General features: G+C 48.9%; 2 protein-coding genes across 2 annotated transcripts; both read right to left on the bottom strand.

Annotated features, from left to right (window-relative positions):
* Positions 1-8,654: 8,654 nt before the first annotated feature.
* Positions 8,655-9,353, bottom strand: LOC102257069 (dynein light chain 4, axonemal). The gene has a single exon (XM_005863507.2). It carries the CDS (start codon positions 9,327-9,329, stop codon positions 9,012-9,014), a length of 318 nt encoding a protein of 105 aa, XP_005863569.1. The 5' UTR covers positions 9,330-9,353; the 3' UTR covers positions 8,655-9,011.
* An 8,609-nt stretch (positions 9,354-17,962) lies between these two features.
* Positions 17,963-20,158, bottom strand: LOC102257381 (disintegrin and metalloproteinase domain-containing protein 21). Its single transcript, XM_014537470.1, has 2 exons — positions 18,598-20,158; positions 17,963-18,042 (listed from the first exon to the last, which is right to left on the bottom strand). The coding sequence occupies exons 1-2, from the start codon at positions 20,156-20,158 to the stop codon at positions 17,963-17,965; spliced, it is 1,641 nt and encodes a 546-aa protein (XP_014392956.1).
* Between the last annotated feature and the right edge of the window lie 2,449 nt (positions 20,159-22,607).

The raw sequence follows: 22,607 nt of genomic DNA, 5'->3' as shown, positions 1-22,607 counted from the left end.
CTGCTCAGCCACAAGCCAGGTTGATGGCTGCCAGTACAGAGGTGGTGGTGGGAGCCTCTCCCACCTCCTCAGCAGAACTAAGGATGTTCGACTGCAGCTTAGGCCTGCTTCCTGCTGGCAAGTGGACATCCCCCGAGGGCTGCCGGGCTGCCAGAGAATTGTCTGACTGCCAGCTTAGGCCCAATCCTCTGGGGTCATCCCCCGAGGGGTCCCAGACTGCGAGAGGGCACAGGCTGGGCTGAGGGGCCCCCCCCCCCAAGTACACAGTTTTTTGTGCACCGGGCCTCTGGTAAAAATAGTTACAGTAGATTTGAAAAGCCAAGAAAGCTCAAGCAGTCCAGATGAGCTGATATCAAGGTATATAAAACATGGCACTTCTCGAACAGTGATCAGCACTTTAAATTAGAGCACCGGAGAGCCCAGTGACTTCCCTGGATTAACTCTGTTCTCTGTTCCTACTTCAAATGCAATTTGCCATTTAATAACAAAGGAGCCATGAGGCCTCAGGAGAGAGCACAGGGCCCCGCAGGCCATTTCCACAGCTAAGCCAGCTCCCCTGCTCTGGGAAAGTGCTTTGTCCACTACCTCTGGATTCTTCAGTGTGGAGGTAGATTCCAGCTTCTAGTCTCGTAACTTTTAGGAAAATGACTCTGATGGTAACTGAACCATTTCCACTCAAGGACAGGATGAATTCCATCATCCTGAAAGGCAGATCTAATATCAAAGTAAAACAGATGTGATGATAATGGCCAGTACAAAGTACAAGGTGTGGGAGGCCAGGCTAGGGAGGAGGAGGAAGAAGTTCAGCTGGTAAGATAGAAAGAACACTCAAATGGTGGGATCTTTTCAAAATTAGACTTCATTTTGGGGCTTTGTTTGAAAATCTAGATAGACATTTATTTGAAAGTACTAGAGCTGTGGTCAAAGTATTTTCCCAGTCAGCCTTGTTATTGTTCCAAGGAGAGGTTAAACTGCATGGAAAAGAAAAGCAAACAGTTGCCAAGGACAAGATATTGACTGAGCTATAGGAGAAACCAAAATTTTGCTAACCTACCAGGCTTCTTAAGTGAGTGCTAGGGAATTATGCAGGTTCCCTGTAGTGTCTGAAGGTGAGACAGAAGTTCTCTTTATATTATCTTTCTCCTGATTCCATGCCCAATGATGGTCTGAGTGTCAGCGGCCAGAGGCAGAACTTTTGAGCTAAGTAAGCGCATTATTCCCAGCAGCACCATGTAACCATCTAGTTGCTACCTGCTTCTCTTAAGAGATCAGAAGTTTCAAGTTCTACTTACATATTAGCTTCTGCTTCTAAAATGTTAAATCCCACTCTTATTTAATTTATACTTGGTCTATGAACCAAAATATAATTATAATTTATAAATGAGGGTACAGCAATACAAGCTGTTTAGTTTACTAAAAATAGAAGTCAGTTTTGAAAAAAACAGAAACAGGAACCTGGACATCGATGAACTTGTTGTACTTGTAGTGGTGTTTATAACAGTAACTGGGAATCCTCCTATTTGTGATGAGTGTGTATGTGTGTAACTGGGCTGCAGGGAAGAATAATGTCACATCCGGACTACTCAGCGTTCAGACGGCACTACTGAAAGATGAGAGCAGTGGGTGAACTCCTTGCATATTAACAGAATTTTAAGATTTGTTAAATGATTTCCTTTTAGTTGGCAAAACTACTCCAAAACATATATACCTGATAAGCCACTACTCTGACCCTTTTATCCTCTGTGGGGTGCTGCCAACACTGCTGGCCATCCTGGAGCAGGCATCCCCCCAGTTTGCCAGCAGGTCCAGTGCGCTTGGCCTGCGTCCATGAGACAGGCAGGCAGGCAGGCACCAGTGGGGAGATCAGCCAGCAGGAAGCTAGTTCCGGCAGCTCTGCCTCCTCCACCCTTACTCCACTCACTCTTGGGTCTCCTTTTAAATCAAGAGCCCTTTGGCATCATCCGTGCAAACATCAGAGTCAAACCTCCAGGTAATAAAATGTTACTGGCTGCAGGAGCAGCAGTACCTGTGCCTAGTGGCAGCCACTGCTCAACTCTGGAGTGATTCATGCGGACCTTTTCCCAAACTCACCTGCTGCCACCCTGCCCTCCTCGGAATCCCACCCCTGCCATCTGAGGCATCTCCACTTGTTTTTGCCTTTTACTTCCTACTCATCTGCAGGAACAATTGTACACACGTGCTGAAGTCCAATGTATAATTATAAAAATGAAATAATATTAAGAAAAACAAATTTAAATGAGGGTCCAGCAATCCAACCTGTTCAGTTTGGAATAAACAGGAAAATAAAATTTGCTTTCCTTTCCCTCCCAAATCCCAACCCTCAATAGGAAAGAAAACAATAGAAGAAAACACGCCCATTTTCCAGTGCCTGCTGTATAGCACATGAGGGCTCTTGTTCACGGTGATCCCAGCTGGAGCAGAGGTGCTCCCCCCTGGGTAGCACAAGACCACAGGAGGCTCTGCCTTGAGGTCCCATGGGAGCAGCCACTGGGCAGCAGAGGCGGCGACACAGTGGAAGGCTGGAACTACTCCTCCCCTGCTCTCTCCTCTCCACCCAGCCCCCTGCCACCCCCTCCGGAGCTCTCTGCTTCAGGAGCCACTGTTTTTTGGTGAACTAAATGTAAAGGGCCAAAAGTCTCACTACGTAATTAAAATAAAACACAGCAAAATAAAAATTAAGACGTGCTTTCAAATGTGGAATGGAGTCAAATAAATACATCTGATTTTCTCATTTTCTTAGGTCTAAATAAAATTTCATACCCGACACCCAGAGCTCTCTGCATTTGGTTTTTGTTCTGAATCAAAATGAGTTTCTGGTCGTGAGGCGTGCAGAGTGCGGAGCGGAGGTTCCCTCGCGGACAGCAGGGCAGCTGCCAACTGGGAAGGACAGTCCTGCTCTGGGCTTGAACAGGCCAGTGCCGAAGCTTCCCAGGCAGACCCTCTGTCACTCTCTCTCCCTCCACACCGGGGCCAGGATGTGCCGATGCTCAAACTCCAACCACCTCCAGGACGTGCAGCTCTAGCTTTTATCTGGAAGAATAAGGACATCGGGGATCAAAGTAAGAAGAAAGGACACAGGACACCTGGGGAACACTGTGAACTCCGCGGGCCCAGCTCTGTCTCTGTTTCTGGACCAGGACAGCCTCATCCAAGAGCCAAAGACCATAAACTGCTGCACTGAACTCAGCACCACCCGCAGCCATGGAGACAAAGAGCAGCGAGACCAAGAGGGCCAGGCCTGGGTCAGGAGCTACAGCACAGGCGGCGCCCCAGGGCACAGGGTCAGCTGCCCCTCTGCTCTGCCTTCTGCTGTGCAAAGGGGAGATGGTGTGATTTTTGATGTTTGGAAACATTTTTAAGTCTTATTTATTTTTATTTTTGCAAACAGTTTTTTAAAGACAAAGAAGAAAGGGAATCTCATGAGGTGTCTACTTTAATGAATAAGAAACCATTTTATGTATTTGTTCAGGCAGGATAATTCCAGAGTCTGGAATCTACAACTTTCACATACCTGAGTGTTTGTCTGTGAGGGCTGATTCAGCCAGCCATTGGCAAAGAATGGTATAACTTTCCTCCACCTTCTGTAAAATAAAAACATAGGTTTTTCACTTGAATGTCATAAAAATTATTTTTGAAAATAAGAAAAAAAAGTTTTTTAATATTACAGGTATACCAAATTTCAAAATATACATAATTAAAATTTTGTTGGTGGAGGGAAAAAAAAGTAAATTTCATCCCTTTTACCTGTTTCTGCCTTAAATGAATGACTTAACATTTCCCCTATGAGGAGAAAGAGGAGAGAGCAACTGGGAGAGGTGCCTGGTGATGCCCCACTCCCAGGGTCACCTGAGCATTGGGCCACATTGGCAATGGGACCTGAAGCCACCCTGTGCACACGCCTTCTAGATGACTGACCACCCAGTGGTAAGACTTTGTACTCAAGGCTTTGCCCATGAAAAAATGAAGGAAATGACCTTTCAGACCCTGAAAGCAATGGATGAAAATCACCCCCTGCAGAGGTAGGCCCACTTCCTCATGTCTCAGAGTGAGCAGGGCGGGATTTGCTGTCCTCTCCACTGAGACTTACTCATATGATCTTGGGCACAATCCTAGAATTCACAGGCACAGGGTCCCAGGGGCTGTACTGAAAGGGCCCGGTTCCTCAGCAGGGAACTGTTCTCTGTCCAAGGTGAGTCTGTCCCCTGTGCTCACCGCTCCCTGCAGCTCCACTGCCAACAGTCATGGAAGGTCCCCCACAAATATCAGAAAACATGATCCCTGAGCTAAACAGGCACTGCTGTTTCGCATGATGGACTGTCCAGGATGCTGAGTGTGCACACCAGGCCAGGTGACATCACCTCTCACATGCAAGATGAGGGCCTGGCACTAGAGGCCTAGGCTTCGGAGGCTTCTGTTCCTCAGGTTCTCCCCCAAGGCGGCCCCCTGAGGCCCAGGGCGTTCTTGCAGAGAACCACCTCTGTACAAGTAACAGGACTGGGGCTGCCACTCTTTCAAAAATGCCGGGGAAGGCTTCCCCATAGCAGACATACCTGCCTTGTCTCAGGAAGCTGGTTCAGACACCTGTTCTCAGAATGTGAGGTTCAGAATAACCACCAAGGGGCACTGTCATCTCCACAATCCTGTCCCAGGGTGTCTCTTGAGAGGCTTTATGTGCAACCTGCCCTGGAGAACCTTAAAGGTCCCACTTTCTATCCTGGCGGAGTGTGTCTATTACTATCCATAGACAAGCTACTAGAATGTTCAGACCAGCCATGTGTCACTGAGTTCTGACCTAGGCACCCTGGTCCACCCCCTCTCCCCACGTGACTGCAGGGAGGGAGGAGCCCCCTGGCAGGTCGAACAGGTCCTCAGGGAAAGACATGCAAATACGGCCCCTCCCCTGTTCATGAAAGCCTTCCAGACGGGGTCCCTGCAGACCCTGGAGAGGAGCCCTCCCACGTGAGCCCCTCCTCAGTGTCCACACCATGGAATCTGAGCTCATCTGGGCTGCCCTTCTCTTGTCTGTCAAAGGTGCGTTCCTGTGCATCAGACTCCTGGGGACTGGGTCACATGGGGCAGTTCTCAGTCTGTTTCTCTGTTTGCAGGTGGCCTGTGCCAAGTTCAGCTGGTGGAGTCTGGGGGAGGCGTGATGAGACAGAATCATCAATCGACTGCCTCCTGCACACCCTCCACTGGGGATTGAGCCTCCAGCCCAGGCATATGCCCTGACCAGGAATCGAACCGTGACCTCCTAGTTCAGTGATGGGGAACCTATGACACGCGTGTCAGAGATGACACTAGAACTCATTTTTTGGGTTGATTTTTCTTGGTTAAATGGCATTTAAATATATAAAATATCAAAAATATACATCTTTGTTTTACTATGGTTGCAAATATCAAAAAATTTCTATATGTGATGGCACCAGAGTTAAGTTAGGGTTTTTCAAAATGCTGACACGCCGAGCTCAAAAGGTTCACCAACTAGGACCTAGTTCATGGTGTTGTGGAGCACGAGTGACAGAATGACCAGAACTCCAGACTGATTAAAATTTAGAGCCTTTATTGACTGGCCAGTGTCCTCTCCTCCACTCGGGAAGCCCAAGAGAGAAGCGGCCATGATCATCTGCAGAGTCCAATATTTAAAGGGGACAACTACATCCGTGTTCAGGTTCCCATAGCAAGCAAAGACAAGTTACAAAAGCTAATTGCGTAGTTTTAGCCAAGCTACTCATCATCCTCCTGTTATTCATTTCTGGGTAATTTAAAGGTCAGGACTATTCTTAATTTTGATCTGTTTGTTCTTTTGTTACAGTTAAGCCCCCCTTGTAAAATCTCTTAACCTCTGAATGTCCATCTCAGGTATGTTGGCAGTTACTAGGAAAATGGAACCAACTGTAGTGGAGGGTAGTCTAGGGTATGGGGCAAGTTTATATTAGTAGCTCGAGCAATGGGGCAAAGTTGATTAATAATACCTTGGTAATGGGGCAGTATTGATTAATGTAGCCCTCGTAACTTTGTGTCTGTATCCCAGGTAACTTTGTGTGTGTTTAGCCAACCGTTTTGTACTTTCTGTGTATAAAAGGCTGGCCTAGAACCAGGTTTGACACTGTCATAGGAGAAAACGCCTACGGCAGTCGCTGGCCAGCTTTCAATAAATCCTCACTTGCTACTTAAGACCTAATTGGAGTTAGTGGTCTTACTCTCGCGAATGTTGGTCCACAACACTTTGTAGGCCTGTAGCTTGGGAGTGTTGATCTTGTTTGTTCTTTGTAGGCCGTTGCTCAGGTGTGTGAGCTCAGTTCCTAGAAACATTGCACAGGCTGTCAAGCTGCTGAGTCGGCTAGGTAATTAAGCAGGCCTAAAAAAAATTCCCTACTCTGTAACAATGGGTCGACACTCAACCACTAAGACACACCGGCTGGGCTCTGGCTTTTCGCTATATTCACCTCACTGTCTAAAAGTACCAATTGACTGGATTGCACACTCAAATTATAACCACAGAAAATTCCAAATATTAAATTAACAACATACAGTCCCATTTTTTAATTAATAAGAAAACTGTACATTTGCAAGAAATCCTCAGGTTTTGTGTCCTCACGCTGCTGTCCTCCTCACAGACTAGCCCTAAACCTAACCACAGTCTTCCCAGCCCTGCGCTCTGGACAGAAAGGCACAGGGTCACCCTGCCCCGAGGCTCAGGGTGACACTAGGGTGCTGTGACCCCCCCGCAGTCCTGACCTGGGACGTCTCCTGAGTGGCGGCTCATCAGCAGCTTGCAGGGAAAGTCTTCTTTCACAATCCCACCGCCCTCAGGTGGCGCCCATTCATTATCCCCTGACACTGAAGGCTGTGTGCATGCCTGTCTTCAGGCTGCAGTTCTGTTCTCCATTTCCTTCCTCTGCTTCTGGTCTATACGCAGCTCCAAGGACTGCTCTCCTGGCTCAGGAACCCTCAGTTCTGGCCAATCCAAACAGTCGACTTCTCCTCACACTCTGAACAGGCTTGGTGCAGCCTTCATTGTGGGTGGCTGTGTATTGTTTCCCCCATGTCCTGCGTGGTTCAGGATCTGGAAGAGGGGTCGCACACAAATGAAAGAGACTAGACAAGAGATAATTTGGAAATTGGGGGGTCAGGCAAGAGCCCATCCCAAGAGGATGGACTCCACTTGTGCTCAGGCCTTGTCATCCTTTTATTGAGTTTGGGATCCACCCATAGCCCTTAGGCAGGCAAGTTCCAGTAACAGGCAGACTATCTTACCAGTAAGGATTTACATGACCATCTGTGGAGCATCACTGGCAGATGCCCCCACGGGGGATCCTGACCCTTGGCTGCCTGGTGTCCTTCATGGGACACATGTTACTCCCCTTAGAGTTTCCTGTTTGAACTTGGCTCTGAATCTTTGCAAGTTCTTTCTGATGCAGAGGCCTTAACAACCCACGTGACCTGTCCCTTGTTCTTGATTGGGACTCAGGTGCATGGTTCTTCCTGATTGGCCAATTCAAAGGGAGGGGTTGGCCTGTGCTGTTTCAAGATGATGGCCCCCAGGGAAGCAGCAAGCCATGTGGCCAACATGGTGGTGTCTACACTGTTCTCCGACAGAAAAGATGATTTGTTTATTCTCACAATAAACAAGGGAAGGGCAAACCAAAATCCCTAAAAGATAGACAGCCAACATTATATTCAGACAAGCAGAAATCTCATTAGCTGCTTATACCTTTTATAATTATCTTAAAGAATATCAATTAAATTTAAACTGGTTTTTGTATTAAAAATTTCAGTTGAGCCAAAACCGGTTTGGCTCAGTGGATAGAGCGTCGGCCTGCGGACTGAAGGGTCCCAGGTTCGATTCCGGGCAAGGGCATGTACCTGGGTTGCGGGCACATCCCCAGTAGGAGATGTGCAGGAGGCAGCTGATGGATGTTTCTCTCTCATCGATGTTTCTAACTCTCTATCTCTCTCCTTTCCTCTCTGTAAAAAATCAATAAAATATATTTTAAAAAAATTTCAGTTGAGATCACAAAATTAATCCTCCTTTTTTCCCCCAGTTTTTGGCCATTTTAATTGTAAAAACCAAGACATTTATATAAATAAGACCACTGTGGACTTCTTGTCCATCGTCTCTTTGATTCATCCTTCTACTAAAGCACTCTCCCCACACTCAAAAAGAATATAGAAAACCCACAGAGAGAAGAAGTACAAATCAACATGTGGTCCCTGATGAGAAGTAACTGGCAGGCCAGGTTCCCTGCTGAGATGGGCCACCGGCGAGGGCACTCCTGGCCCAGGCGGCTCGCTGGAGGCTCAGTGACACCTCGAGAAACTGCCGGGCAGCAGTTCCCAACCCTCAGCTGCAGGCTGGGGGCAGTGGAAAAGGTGGACGAAGCCTGGCGGTTGTGGGTGGGGGAGAGGCTGCTTGGTCTGCAGGCTGAAGCTGGGGCCCATGAGATGCAGTGGTGCTCAGCCTGGGGCCAGCTCAGGGAAGGGGCTTCTGGGGAGTCCCCACTTCCCCGGAGGACGGAGGACGATGAGAGAAGCTGCCGGTGCCTCTGGAAGGGAGGCTCCTTCCTGGGGCCATTTGCATACAGTCCATAAAGACAAGGGTAGTGGTCACTTGCCAGCGGCCCTGGGTGGAAGGCAGGGGGTTCCTGGATGCAAGGGGTGCAGCCCCGAGAGATGTGGGGCTGGCATGTCCCTGCGAGAGAAGTTCCACCTCCCCATGCTCCTACCCTGTCACATGCCCCCGGCCTCCCTGCATGGAGACCACTGCCTGCTGCCTCTCACACCCTGGGACTCAGAGTGAGATGGCTGGGAGCCTGGAGAGAGAGATGTCGAAAAATTCACACACTGGGCCTGGCTCAGGACACAGGTACACAGGACAAAAGAAAGACCCCACGGTCTCCTTCAGAAAACTCAGCCCTGCCTGGGCTGGTCCCCACCAAGAGGAGGGGCAGGGGAAAGCCCTGCAGGGCGGGGGCAGGGCAGGGACAGTGTCAGGAGCACTTCCACATGCACACAGCCAGCGTCCCCCCAAAGTACAGGTACAGGAGGTTCTTCACCTCGTGTATGATCTCAAACCCGAAGCCCTCGCCGATCACCACATGCCAGGAGGAGCCGAACTTCTTGTCCATCGTCTCTTTGATCATCTTGGCGGCACTCTCATTGTTGTTGGAGAATTTCTCACAGGCCGTGACACACAGCTCCATGGTCTCCACTCGCATCTCCTCTGGCATGTCTGAGTGCCTGACCAGAGGGAAGGTCTGTAGGCGTTTATAATCAGCCTCATCTTTCTTCCCTTCTGCTTCTCCCATGATCCTTCCACCGTGACCACTGGAGGCGAGGCAGCTTTCAGGAGGTGCCGAGATGGGCAATTAGGACACACCCAGGAGACTCAGGACGCAGGCCCTGCCAGCGTGATGGGAGCAGAAAACGTCTTAACGAGGGGTGCTGCTCCCGCGGGGGCTGCAGCCCGGCCACAGCTAGCGCACCCCCGCCGGGGTTGTCAGGGAGCAAAACAAGAGTGTCTTAGCAACAGTGAGGAAGTCCCACCCCTCCAATCCTCCTTTTTAATCAGACCAATAAGCAACATATTTTGAATTCCTAATTATTTCAGAGAAAACAAAAATTATTTTCTAAAAAATAAATTTCTACACTTTAGGCATTTAGCTACCACAACTACACAATTTCTCCCAATTCAATCCAAACCCCAAACCTCCAGAGCTGGCAAGTCAAACATTCAGATTAATAATAATTTCATATTTTTAAAAAATACTGTTATAATGTACCCCGCGAATCACAGAAGGACACCTCAAGAAGTCGAATTAAAGAGTCACATTTATTGCAATCCGGGACTATGAGGGGGCATCTTGCTTTCCCAAATCTCATAGTGATATGATGGCCGAAACACCAGACTTATATAGGCAAAGATCACAAAGGTATTGATTACATCCCAGGGTTTGGAATGAGGAACCTGGTTTACAAAAAAGCAGTTTACAGAAGCAGAAGCAGCATGTTATCTAAATCACAGTTTTGGGGTCTCCAAAACACTGAGTCAAGAGGGACACATTAACTGGAGCCCTCTGACCTTGGGATAATTGTGCTGTCCTTCCCAGGTAAAGGAAAATGTGTTTTCTAAGACCAGTATGACCACAATCCATGGGATATTCACATTACAATCAATAGGGTATTGGATGGGATAATTTATATAATTCAGAAAATCAAAATAACTTTTCTATTATTTTAGCAAACAAATAAGAACAGAAACCAAACAGCAGGGTTAAAGTTAAACTATAGTTTCTACCCGAGATGATTGCTACCATACTTCAGCACCTATCCATCCACTGACCCCACCCTCTCTTTGCACCTCAATTCCAACATGTGCTTGTTTCATTCAGACTTGAACCATCTCTCCCTCCTACTGACAACCCCACTGGGCCTCCGCCCACTGAGGGCCTGAGCCCATCAGGACACACATCAGCCCTGCCTGTTAATCGGTTCAGCCCATGAAGTGCCTGCCACACACTGGCGTCTGGTTGACTTCTGACCATGTCCCCCTTGGCAGGTGGCAATTCTCAGGTATGTGTCCTTCTACCAGGCCCACAGTCTGGGTGCCTGTCTTGCTCCCTCCCGAAGTCTCAGACAAGCACCTCTCTTCAGGCCTGGCCTTCTGGGTTATGAACCTTGGGACATCTCCCCTGGAGGGCACGGTGGGGACTATGCAAACTCACATGGGCAAACCCCCTTTTAACCCAGGAATCCCCTCCCCAACACTCAGCACTGTCCTCACTGTCTGCCTCCAGCATGGGCTGTGCCACCACCCTGGCCATCCTCCTGGCTGTGCTCCCAGGTGAGTCACAGACCAGGTGTTGGGGTCCCAGAGGAGGGAGGCTGGGAGGCACCCCACCCTGAGTTCTGCTCTCGCATGCAGGTGTCTGCCCTTAAGGGTAGCTGGTGCAGTCAGAGGTCAAGACGAAAACACCTTGGGAGTCTGAAGATTTCCTGAAGGATGTCTGGCTACAGCTTCACCCTCCACTGGTTGCACTGGGTGTGCCAGATGCCAGGGAAGGGCCTGGAGTGGATGGGATGGATCTGGCCTGGTGATGGGGATGCCAGATACAACCCGTCCTTTAAAGGCCATGTCACCATCTCCAGAGACAACTCCACCAGCACCGGCTACCTGCAATGGAGCAGCTTGAAGGCCTCTGACATGGTCGTGTATTACTGTGCAAGGGACACAGCGAGAGAAACCACATCCCGTGGGCACCAAAACCCTCCACCAGTGCAGGGAAGATGCCTGGCACCTCCCCTGGGGACCCCTCAGATCCGCCCCCGGAGGAAGCAATGTCTGCTGTGCCCACAGGGTTGAGAGCAGGAGAAGGTCAGTGTGGAGGAGCTGGGCCCTGATGGACCAGCGGGACTGCTCCTGGGCCCTGACCCTCTTCCAGGGAGGCGGTTGCTGTGCAGAGCTTACCCCTGAGCTGCAATGCAGCCCCTGGTACTGGTCACTCCTTCTCTCAGCAGCTGCACAGGAAATGCTGCAGACAACCTCAGTGTCCCCATCGCCCTCACGGCCATCTCTCTCCATCCTCGCACACTTGCCTCTCATCTGTTTTATCTTCCAGGTCATAGAAATTCCTCACTCACACACAGTGTTCTGATTCTTGAAGTGGTATTTTTTACAACAAAAATTGTACTTATTTTTGAGTATTTTTATTTCATAACATTATTGGTTTTATAGGGTTTGTGTTGTTCTGCTATTTTTGACAAGGTTTCTTCCTGTGACCCAGGGGGATATGGCAAGTTCTGACTATAAAATTCCATGTTTCACACATGCTGTAGATGGACTTCAATGACTTCATACATTTTGTCTGCTGCTTCTTTTTTATTCATCTTCTGCTTGAATTTGCTCCTCGTTTGCTGAATATTCCAATGAAAAGTGTAGGAGCTTCGGCTGGGGATGACGGCGGAGGGTATGGCCCCCAGGGCTCCTTCAAACAGGGAGAAAGGGGTATTTCATAAGAGGCTGTGTACTTGCATTTATTCGGAAATGGTTGCATGTCAAGAACAAAGCTGGTGTGTGGCTCCTGTTGAAGTCTGTGATGGCTGATGCTCTAATGCACGGACGCACCTCAGCAATCGCACGTGTGTCTCCCGCGTTCCTGACGTGCAGCCTCTCAGAGGTGTTGCTTGAAAAGCTCCTTCCTCGGTCCAGTCTCAGTCCCTCCTGCTGAGACAACCCTACGAGCCCAGTCTCTCTTAAAATGAACAAGCTGACATCTGAGGACACGGCCTTCTATAACTGTGTGAGACACACAGTGAGGGGAAGTCAGTGTAAGCGCAGACCTCCCCGAGGAAGACAGCAGGGCTGGGCTTCAGGGGGCGCTCAATACACCAGGGTGCTCAGGAGACACTGAGCACAGGTTGCAGGCCAGGTGCAGGTTCAGATTGTCCTTAAGGGCTGGTTTCCTGCCAGGTGTGGGGTTACCTCTTCACTATCTGAATTACAGGGTTTTATTGTAGTAAGAGGAAATGTTTGTCACACGCACAAAAGGCAGATCAAATGCATTTGCTTACTCTTGTGCCTAAATGCCAATTAGTCATAAAATCTTCTGAACCAGGTCCCCTAAATCTATCAAGAGGCTCTGCTAACTCAACAGTGAAGCTCAGCCACACACAGCTCAGGTCCCAGCCTGCCAGCAACAGGACACGTGTGTGCTGGACAGCGGGCACCAAAGGAGTGTGACCCTACACTCCTAGGCCAAAGCTAGAGAAGAAGGGCCCCGGGTGGTAATGGTCATTGCCTTGGCATCAGGCTCATAGCATTGAGAGTGGGTGACACCAGGCACAGGCAGAGGCACCCAGAGAGGCTTGGTACAGATGTCCGGGGTGATGACAAATGCACACACCAGGGACGTGCAGTGGTTATTAGGTGCATAGTGGGAATCCCTGGCAAGCACAGGAAAGCCCTTTCAGGAAGTTGGATGAGCTTTGATAGAGCCAGGAAAGGAGCCTGGCTTCAGGCTTTTGTTTTGTAGATGTGGAGGGAAGGGAGGAATTCTCCTTACAGAGGCCTGTGTGGTTTCAACCTCTTAGTGACAAATGAAGAGGAGACCCAGCCTTTCTTATAGATTCCTGTGAGGGGAAGATGGAGACATGCAGGAATGAGATCAGTTATTGGCAGTCCAACATAAAATAATATAGAATCTTGCTACCTATTTTTCTTAACAATTTTAATGAATCATCAAAAATGAGATAAAGAGTCATTATTTGCTGACAACAACCAAATCTATAGAAAATGAGTGGAAGAATGATTATAAGTAAAACCATGTTGTTGATGATGGTGATGATGATGATGATAACGATAGTGTCCAAGATGAACTGAGGAAGGGGTCCTGGTCCAATGAAATGAAGGCTCCTCCAGTGAGGAATGTCCACTCTTCCCTGTAAGTGTTGAGAGATTTCATAAATGGGAACCCAATGAATTATGCAGCTTCAGGAATCCAAGGTGAGATCAGATCAGTAATGACCCCAAAGGTGTCCAAGTGGGAATACCCTGGACCCGGGAAGGTGTCACCTTCTAGAACAGAGACACTGTGAGAATGTGCATGTAGGAAACAGGGGTCCCCTTCCCACCAGTTTGCAGTGACAGATTCCTTATTTCTCTTGATCCCTGCCTGCATGACCTTTAACATTTCTATTTCTAACAACTCCTGCTCATCATTATTCAGGTATTTCCTATGATGATACAAGCTGTCTCTATCAGTGGAGGCTCAGCATTTTCTGTGAATTCTTTGTAAAATCACCCCCATTAAGGAAAATTTTGTTAAATCAGCCTTTGTTATAATTAAACATATTTTCCCACCAAAACTTTCATTAAGCAAATTAAAATACAAACATATGTAAAGAACATATTTCCAAATCACTTGTGATTGGAGAATGTATACATTTATACAATAAGGATGTTATATGTTATGGGGGGCCCAGCACCCTCTGACCACAGTGACCACCCCAGGAAAGGACAAAGGGAGGCTGGGAGTGAGGGATTCCTGTCAGGGTTGAGGTTTCCTTTCTTATGAGAAATTCCATGGTAGGAATTCTCACTCACCTCCCTCTGAACTCTGACATCACTGATAAAACTAGACTGAGAAAACAGATCAATCTCATTCCATCGTCATTTCAACATATGAATGATTCCGAGTTGTACACATACATGATCACTATTTTCACATCTTGTCTTTTATTCACTTAAAACCATGACTAGCCTGACGAGTATCACTCAGTGGTTCAGCATTGACCCATGAAACAGGAGGTCACAGTTCGATTCCCAGTCAAGGAACAAGCTCTGTCTTTGGGATGGATCCCTGGTAGGGGGCATGCAGGAGGCAGCCAATCAATGATTTTCTGTCATCATTATTGTTTCTATCTGTCTCTGTCTCTTTTCCTCTGTCTGAAATCAATAAAGACATTCAAATATTTAAAACCATGACTTTTTCTGATGTAACTATTTGGTGTCTCTGCAATAGGCCATGAGCTTGCATAAAGGAAGAGTTTGCACACAAGCTGTAGACACAATAAAAAATTTTCCAACATCAAGAATCAAGAATGTCCTATCTGCCTGTTCTTGAGAGATAGTTTCTGGGATCAAAGAAACATCATAAATTAAGATAAAATGTAGTGAGACTGGCTGTCCTTTATATTTTCTTTTTTTATACAAAGGTAGAAATTATTTGTATGAAATTATGAAATAAATATTTGGAAATTGTAGATACATTAGAATGTTCAGATTCAGAAATGGTCTGAACGAATGCTAATGCCTTTTACATCTATTTTAAATGTGGCTGAGAAGGTAAAGGTGTAAACTGCTCATCTTGTCCATGTTTCTTCTTATGCTCAAAAAGGTGAGGCTGTGCTTTTACTGAATCCAATGAGTCTCATGACCCAGGTGGTCCCCTGTCCTTGACTTACATGCTGAGTGAGGTCAAGGGAAGAGATGCCTCCACAGGGATCCCAGAATGACCAGGGAAGCCTGACCTCAGGCCCTACACTTATAGGAAAGGCTGCCCCACATATAAATATCTCTTCAAGCTCCAGGGTACATCCTCTCCTGGGCTGTGCAGGCTCACAGCTCTCTCCTCACACAGGACTGAGGTCTCTGGGAAGGCAGCGCTGTGGTCTAGGAGAAGATGAGACTGCTGGGTCTTCTCCTGTGCCTGGTTACAGCCCCCCAAGGTGAGGGTCTCAGGGGTCAGACAGGGGTCATGGGATGGCTGTGACTGCACTTGACTGACAGGACTGATGCTCCTTGTCCCCAGGTGTCCTGTCCCAGGTGCAGCTGCAGGAGTCGGGCCCAGGACTGGTGAGACCCTTGCAGACCCTCTCCCTCACCTGCTCTGTCTCTGGTTACTCCATCATCAGTGGGTCCTGCTGTCATTGGATCTGTCAATCCTCCAGGAAGGGACTGGAGTGGATGGGGTGCATACGTTATAATGGAGACACTACAGCCCTTCCCTCAAGAGCCAAACCTCCATCTCCTGAGACACATCCAAGAACCAGTTCTCCCTGCAGCTGAGCTCTGTGACCACTGAGGACACAGCAGTATATTACTGTGAGACACACAGTGAGGGAAAGTCAGTGTCAGCCCAGACACAAACCTCCCTGAGGGAGACAGGAGGCTCAGGACACCAGGATGCACTAAGGATACAAGGGGTCTCTTAGGACCAGCAGAGGGCTCAGGACAGAGACCTACCCAGCACAGAGACCAGACCCAGGAGCCCCTGTGGACTTGGTGGGGAAGAAAGTGTCTACCTCCTGGGCCCAGGGGTTTCCTCTCAAGGCTCAGCTGCCTCCACGGACACTTCCTTCTTCGTGGCTCTAGTTTCTCGTGGCCTTACTGCAGACACAAATGAGGGAGGGACACTGCCCGTTTGCAGATGAGATAGCACCATGTCTAGTGACCCTTTCTTCACTGCATTCCAGTGTGTCCTTTTTCTTTCATGACAAAGACCATCCTGACAGCTTTCCTCTTCCTGTGGTTGGAAACTTTCCCACCACGAGCAACCCCAGCACAGCTCAGGCCCCTGAGTGCTGAGCTCAGACTCTGTCCCCCACAAGCCCATATGCCTCCACTTCTCTCCTGCCTCCTCACAGGCCCACCTGCCCTTCAGGGGTTACGATCATCCAACGGGACCTCCACGCACAGGTGTGTGTCCATCCGACCACACGTGACCCTCTGGGTGCTCACTGACTTGGGTGCATGTGGAAACCACCTCAGCAGAACCCGCTGTCGCCTGCTGTCCTAGTTCTCACAGACTCAGACCTAGACCCTGAGCTCCACAGGCCCGGGGCCCTGCTCTACCACATTACCTATCACAGAAGACACTTTCAATCAATAAGGGACCACTTATGTCCCAAATTCATCTCTGAACATGTCTGTATAATGTTAAGGTGAAAAACCATTGAAACCTGTGAAGAATTGTGTGAGTTTATTTGAGCCAAACTGTCCACATATGCTGGTAAGCAGAATCTCAACGGATTGAGATAATGTTCCAGAGAATGGTGGGTTACATCTGTATTTATACATTACAATCAAAGGAAAGCGATGTAGGTGGGTTATATGAAATTCATTGGTGATAGATTAAGGAGGTGGGATAAAGCAAAGCGGGGAGACCTCTGGGATAGGGTAAAAAGTGAAATGATGAACATGTGCTTCTTTTACACAGATGGATACAGGATAGTTAACATAGTTAACAGTTGGCAAATAACTTGATAACAATAACAATGAGGGAATGTCCTGGTGCCATTTGCTGTGCCCTGAGAGGTCCAGAAAAAAAGGGAAGTTACAAGTTACCCAGTCATTTCACCTCTTAGAGGCAAAAAGACGAATGTGCTCAGTACAGACCTAAGTTGATCTTTGTCAGGGAAAATACTGGCCTAGGACATGACTACCTACCATAACTTGTTTGTAGTTAAGTATTTAATGTTCAGACCATCTTTTGTGGTTATTTTAGGTCTTTGAGTTTGTACAACCACCATGCAGGCCTTCCCTGAACTAATCAGGTTAGAATATGACCCCTTTCCTCCACACCACCACAAACACCGAGGTCCACCAATTTGTGGGAATTTGGGCTTTTAAATTCCACATGATGTTCCTGTGTTGCATGGAGGAAATTTCTAATTTTAAAATGTTCAGGTAAAATCTTACTCTCATCAGTTTCACATGACATTGTACAATGGCATTTCCGGGAAAACGATGAAGACACAGAGGAGGGAGGTTTCCATTCCCACAGCCTTTGGGGAAGAGGGTGTCGGTGCCTCCCCAGGACCCAGGGTGCCTAGTCCGCCTACACACAGGGAAGAGTGTTCTCCAGGAGGCTCAGGCGTCACTAGCAGACAAGGAACCCTCATTCACAGCCCACAGCCACACCATGTGAAACAGACAGGGTTGGGGGGCGGGGGAGGGAGGCCGCAGGGAGCATGCCATTGCCCAGAGCCCAACCTGTTTAGAGAAGGAGATCTTACCTAGGGACTGGGGGACACTTGGTGCTGAAGGGCACGATTGTGGGGAAGTGACAGAAATTGGTCCTAAAGGAACCTGTGGCCACTGTCACTAATCCTGGGACAGGCGTCCACAGCACAAGGCCAGCTGCTGACCAGGTCCCCTCTCCAGGCCCGAGTCTCAGACTCACTCAGGGCTGTTACAGACCTACAAGAACTCCACAGGACTCCAATGTGTGGTGCTCAAGCTTTATTGCAGACGCTGCCAGCGAGCTGTCAGAGAGAGTGGTGTGAAAACATCCAAGGTGCACTCACCCTGGATATGGGACAGGACCCCTGCAGCCTCTCAAAAGTGTGGGCTTGAGCTCTGAGAGCGGGTTATGGTGACTTTTTTTTAGGTGTTTCTTCATGTTGCCTGAGCTGTACAGTGGTTGGTAGGCTGACTTGCTGTTTAGTTTTTAACTTGCACTTCAGTGACTGGAGTGGCCTCGATAGATCTTACATTACTGGCTACGCCGAAGAGGATTGCGGCTATGAGGGCAAGAAAGCGACCAAAAGCGACTCTCAAATACAGCATTGACATAGGATTTGTCCTCACTGACCGACTTCTTCTTGGAGGGGGTCCACTGTCCACACTCCCTCCGGCACCGTAGTTGATGCACAGGGGAGGGTCCCAGCCTACATGGCAATGGCAGTTCCCTTGGTTGTTGCATACGCCCCTGTAGTTGCATTTGGAAGGGGGGCAGTCGTAGTTTATTTCTTCTATGGAAGAATTGCAGAAGCCCTTATAACAGAAGGTGTTATCACCACAGGGAGTACCAGTTCTCACAAAACCAACGTCGGTTGCTCCTGTTCCACGGTGTGTATCCAGTCCAAAACACCAGGTGTCTCCAATGAGAGACTGATGGAAACTCACATGTTCCTGCATCCGAGGCATATGAGTGATGTTCACACACTGTAGGCGTGCACACAGATGGTCCTCCCTATAACAACGGCTTGGATTGAACACATGAGAAATTTTACAGTGTCCGAATCGGTTTCCCTGCCTATTAATTTGGTAGCACTCTTTTGGAGCATTCAGGGCACCTTCCCCGAAGATCTCCTTGCAGTGCATACTGCGGTCGGTACAATTGCCCTCATAGCAGTAGCCGTCCTCAGTGCATGGGGTTCCATCTTGGAGATAAAAATTCCCGGGGCACCTCGCGTCCTTCCCCATGCAGTACTCCGGAAGGTCACAGATGTTCTGGATTGGTCTGCAGAGCGTCCCCGCAGGCGCGTAGGTGCAGTTTGTGCAGCACGTTTCTCTGTTACAAATGCTTCCAGGCGTGAAGTAGCAGTTGGTTTTACAGCAGGTGTTGCTATAGCACTCCTTGAAGGACCCACAGTCACACTGCTCTGTGTCTTCCACCTCAGAGTTTCCACATCGAGTGACTGTCAGGCTTTCGTTTACATGGACAAATCCAGTTAAGTAGAGGCATTCTGCATGGTTAGCACTATAGGAGTTTTGTAGGTGTACCACGGAGCAGTTGCTAAAGGCATCTGTCAACACAGGGTACCTGTTCATGATGCAGGTGGTCCTTCGCTGGCAAACACAAGACTTTTCATCAAAATCCAGACCCATTGTCCTCGCAACTTGCTGGGTGGCTATAACCGCCAACAATAATATATGTCTGTACAGGTGACCCACATAGACCAGACTCCTGGCTGAGCACAAACTGCTCCCAACGGGATTAAAATTAAGTTCATGGGGTGCATCTTTCAGCATCATTAAGCCTGTATAAGGCTTAAATGGAATATAAATATTGGCCTTATAATTCTGAGCAAACGGACCTTGGGGCACCGCAAAGTTGTTCATATTGGCTGGATCCCTCTGATTATAAATGACCATGATGCTGATGTAGTACCTTATGTCAAGGCCTCGGAACATGGAGTCCATTAAACTCCCTAGATATACTAGGAATTTGATGTTTTCTGACATATTTCTGTACAGAGTATAAATGGAATTGGAACTCATGAGGCAGGCTTTCATGTTTCCTCTGTGGGATGAATAGAGCTTACTGCTGACCCTGGAGGCTGCACTAGTGTTCACTTTGGAGAGCAGGGGGTGCCTCTGTGCCTTGTATCCCAGCCTGGTCGTGGGTCCTGTGGCGTTGGTGTCGGCTAAGATCTGAGAAACGATGTGCTCAAACCTCTGGGAATCCTTGAGGGGTTTGATTTCATAGGCAAGGTCGTCCACCTTCATGATGCCTTCCAGGCCCCCATAGCACGTGTCCACGGTGACCATGGAGAGAGGGACGTCCTCCAGGTAGCCCAGGTAGTAACAGTCGAGAGGGACAAAGGGGTAGTCCACCTGCAAGGCCCCCTGGTCATCCTGAGTCATCATCACCAGCTGTCCAGGCCAAAAGAGTCTCTTGCGCCGCATGTGGAGGACGTGTCTCTGGCCCCCAAACCTCAGGCTGTAGGAGAGCCAGCCTGCTGCCCGCACGGCTTTGCTGTGGTGCAGCTCCTTCGTGGGAATCACCACCTCGGAGGAGATGTAGCGCCAGGAGGGACGACCTTGAGAACACTGGGTGGGAGCCAGCACCACCCAGAGCCCAAGCAGCAAGAGAGGCGTCCTCAGGATGACAGGGCACCCTGCCAGCCTCATGCCCTTGGTGGGGGAGAACCGTCGATGTGAATGGAGAGGGAGGGTCCTCATTGAAGTTGGGTCCCCACCATCTGTGGTGGCCACTTTCTGCCAAGAGGATAGTGACAGAAAACCCACCCTGGCTGGGTCAGCTGAGGTAACAATGACAGGGCGTGGCAGTGGGTGGGGCTGTGCATGCATCCAGCTGGGGTGGAGGTGGAGGAGGTGAGAGGCAGGTCTGAATGCTAAGGTGGAAATAAGAGAGAAGAAAGCAGGGCCATGTCTCCCCTGCACACCTCAGGCTTCCCTCTAGCGACCTGCACACATGCTGTGTAGTTTCAGCAGTTAAAGTCCCTACAACCCCGTTGGCTCTGTGAGCCTGAGTCACTTCCCAGGGGTCACTGTTTTCCTTGTTATGGGGCCACTTCTCCCTGTGCCTCTGGCAGGCCAGCTGGGCTTTGTTAATTTTACCCTCATAGGTGTTGAAAGGCTTTAAATTGTAACTATATGTGTCTTCTTCTGGTTTGAAGCTAATTAGTTTCCAACCCTGAGCTCTTGCTGATTGCTGCTTAGAAGCTCTTTGGGGCCTAGTGAGGGAAGCGTCTCCCAGTCTCTACCTGAGGCTTCCTGGATGAGCTTTTCCTTTTCCTCCTCCAGCTGGTGATGATGATGGGAAGGACTTCTGGCCCAGGGGGAGCCATGGGGTTGTTCCCTGGAGTCCTTCCCTGTGATTCTCTCCTGGCCTTTGAGTGATGCTTCCTCTGCACGTGCTGACCAGCTCTTCCCTGAAGACACGGCAGGCCTCTTCGGGTGTCCGACGGGAGATGTTATGGAATGTGGGATTTATGAAATCGGCACAGAAGTGACAGTCGGACACTGTGAGGTTTGGGAAAGAGCCTTTAATTAAAGCAGTGCTGCTGGTTCAGGGGACTCTAAGATCCAGATCCTGAACCGCCTGGACAATGAGATTTTCTCTACATATATTGAAGGGGTTAGAAAAAAAAACAAACAGGGAAAAGAAGTATTTATTGTGCCTAGCAGACATCTTGTAGAAAGCTTGCAGCCTTGAGCACAGCATAGCTCAGATAACCAGGAGACACCTGGCATGAGAGGAACTAAGGACAGACCAAACCCGTCTCCCACCTTCTTTCACAAATGAAGTTAATTACAGATAGCAAGAGAGTGCAGTAGAAAGCAGGTTACTGGGACTAATTCAGATTGCTAGCCACCCCAAAATGTCTCATTTTCCCTATTGTGTGAACGAGTATTTTTACACGTTTTTATCCAATTGTGCAGTGTCTTTAGGAGAGGATGGGAAATTCACTCACAGGTCGAGATAAGAATTGATCATTGTTATCCAGCACGGGGTGGCAATTGCCCTTTTATTAAAGGCTACAGTCACTTTTTGAGCATAATGTGGTCACGGGTGTATTTCTGAGGCTATACATTGAGTTCTCAGCTGCCCACATTGCTTTCCCACTGCAAGATTTCTGAGTCCTCCCACAGTGCTCACCTGCCCCTCATACTGCGATGCTGACAGACTCCTTCACCTCCTCTTCAGTTTCCACATAGGGTGGCATGTGGGTACCTTAGCTGTCAAAGTCTAAATACATTCACCCTCCCTCTTGGATGCTGTGGACGGGCTGAGAGAGTCTATCACTTCACGATTGTGCAGCAGGAGACATGAGGTGTGGAGGCTGCAGGGTGCCAGCACCCATGGGGACCCCAGTGGAGGGAGTAGCACCCGGCCTTTCAGCAGGCTCTGATCTCCAGGAGGGGTGTCTTGGCTGGATGAACGCTGGCAGCAAGAATGAAAAATGCCAGGTCTGTGAGATTTGGTACATGCCATGCCCTGGAAAGCCAGTAGAAACACCTTCTGCAACAGAATTTGGCTCTTCTGAGATGTGCCTGTGTCCCTGAGAAGTGCAGCTACAAAGGAATTTGCGACTGAAAAGAAACTGCCCTTTCCATGGAGGCTGGGACCTTGCAGGGTGCCACACCAGGGTGCCCGTGGGAGTGTCAGTAGTGGCACCTCCAGGAAGAATGTGGTCATTGACCCGAAGCCAGCCACCAATCCTGTGTCTGTGTCTGAGAAGCACTCTTCAGTGGTGGCCACAAAAGCACGTCTACCCGGACCCCAACGTGAGGAAGTGAGATGCTCTGAGCCTGGATGGATACTGTCAGCCCTCCAGTGCTGGACAACTAAGGCAGTACAGGGAGTATGTGTCCCTCCCAGCCTGTTGGTAGGAAGGCCTTGGCCAGAAACCTCTGAGGCACTCACCCAGGACCATCGTGCCTACACCAAAGGTAACAAAATCTCAGACATATGCCAAAGCAATTTCTTTTATTTTTTTAATTGTTTTATTGCTTAAAGTATTACAAAGACTATTACATATGTCTCCTTTTTTCCTGCCCTTGACAATTCCCTGGCCTCCCCTACCCCCCCCCCAGTGTCTTATGTCCATTGCTT

This window comes from Myotis brandtii, unplaced genomic scaffold (assembly GCF_000412655.1).
Source record: "Myotis brandtii unplaced genomic scaffold, ASM41265v1 scaffold1792, whole genome shotgun sequence".
In the NCBI taxonomy this organism is placed as follows: Eukaryota; Metazoa; Chordata; class Mammalia; order Chiroptera; family Vespertilionidae; genus Myotis; species Myotis brandtii.
The sequence above is the reverse complement of the archived record's forward strand: the minus strand, read 5'-3'. Positions and strand labels throughout refer to the sequence as shown.

Bases quoted from the DNA above. Each gene is read 5' to 3' on its own strand.
- LOC102257069 (XM_005863507.2), bottom strand. From the start codon at position 9,329: ATGGGAGAAGCAGAAGGGAAGAAAGATGAGGCTGATTATAAACGCCTA.
- LOC102257381 (XM_014537470.1), bottom strand. From the start codon at position 20,158: ATGAGGCTGGCAGGGTGCCCTGTCATCCTGAGGACGCCTCTCTTGCTG. The intron at 18,043-18,597 runs GTGCCCTGAATG...TTGCCCTCATAG, and splicing joins CAAGGAGATCTTCGGGGAAG to CCGCAATCCTCTTCGGCGTA.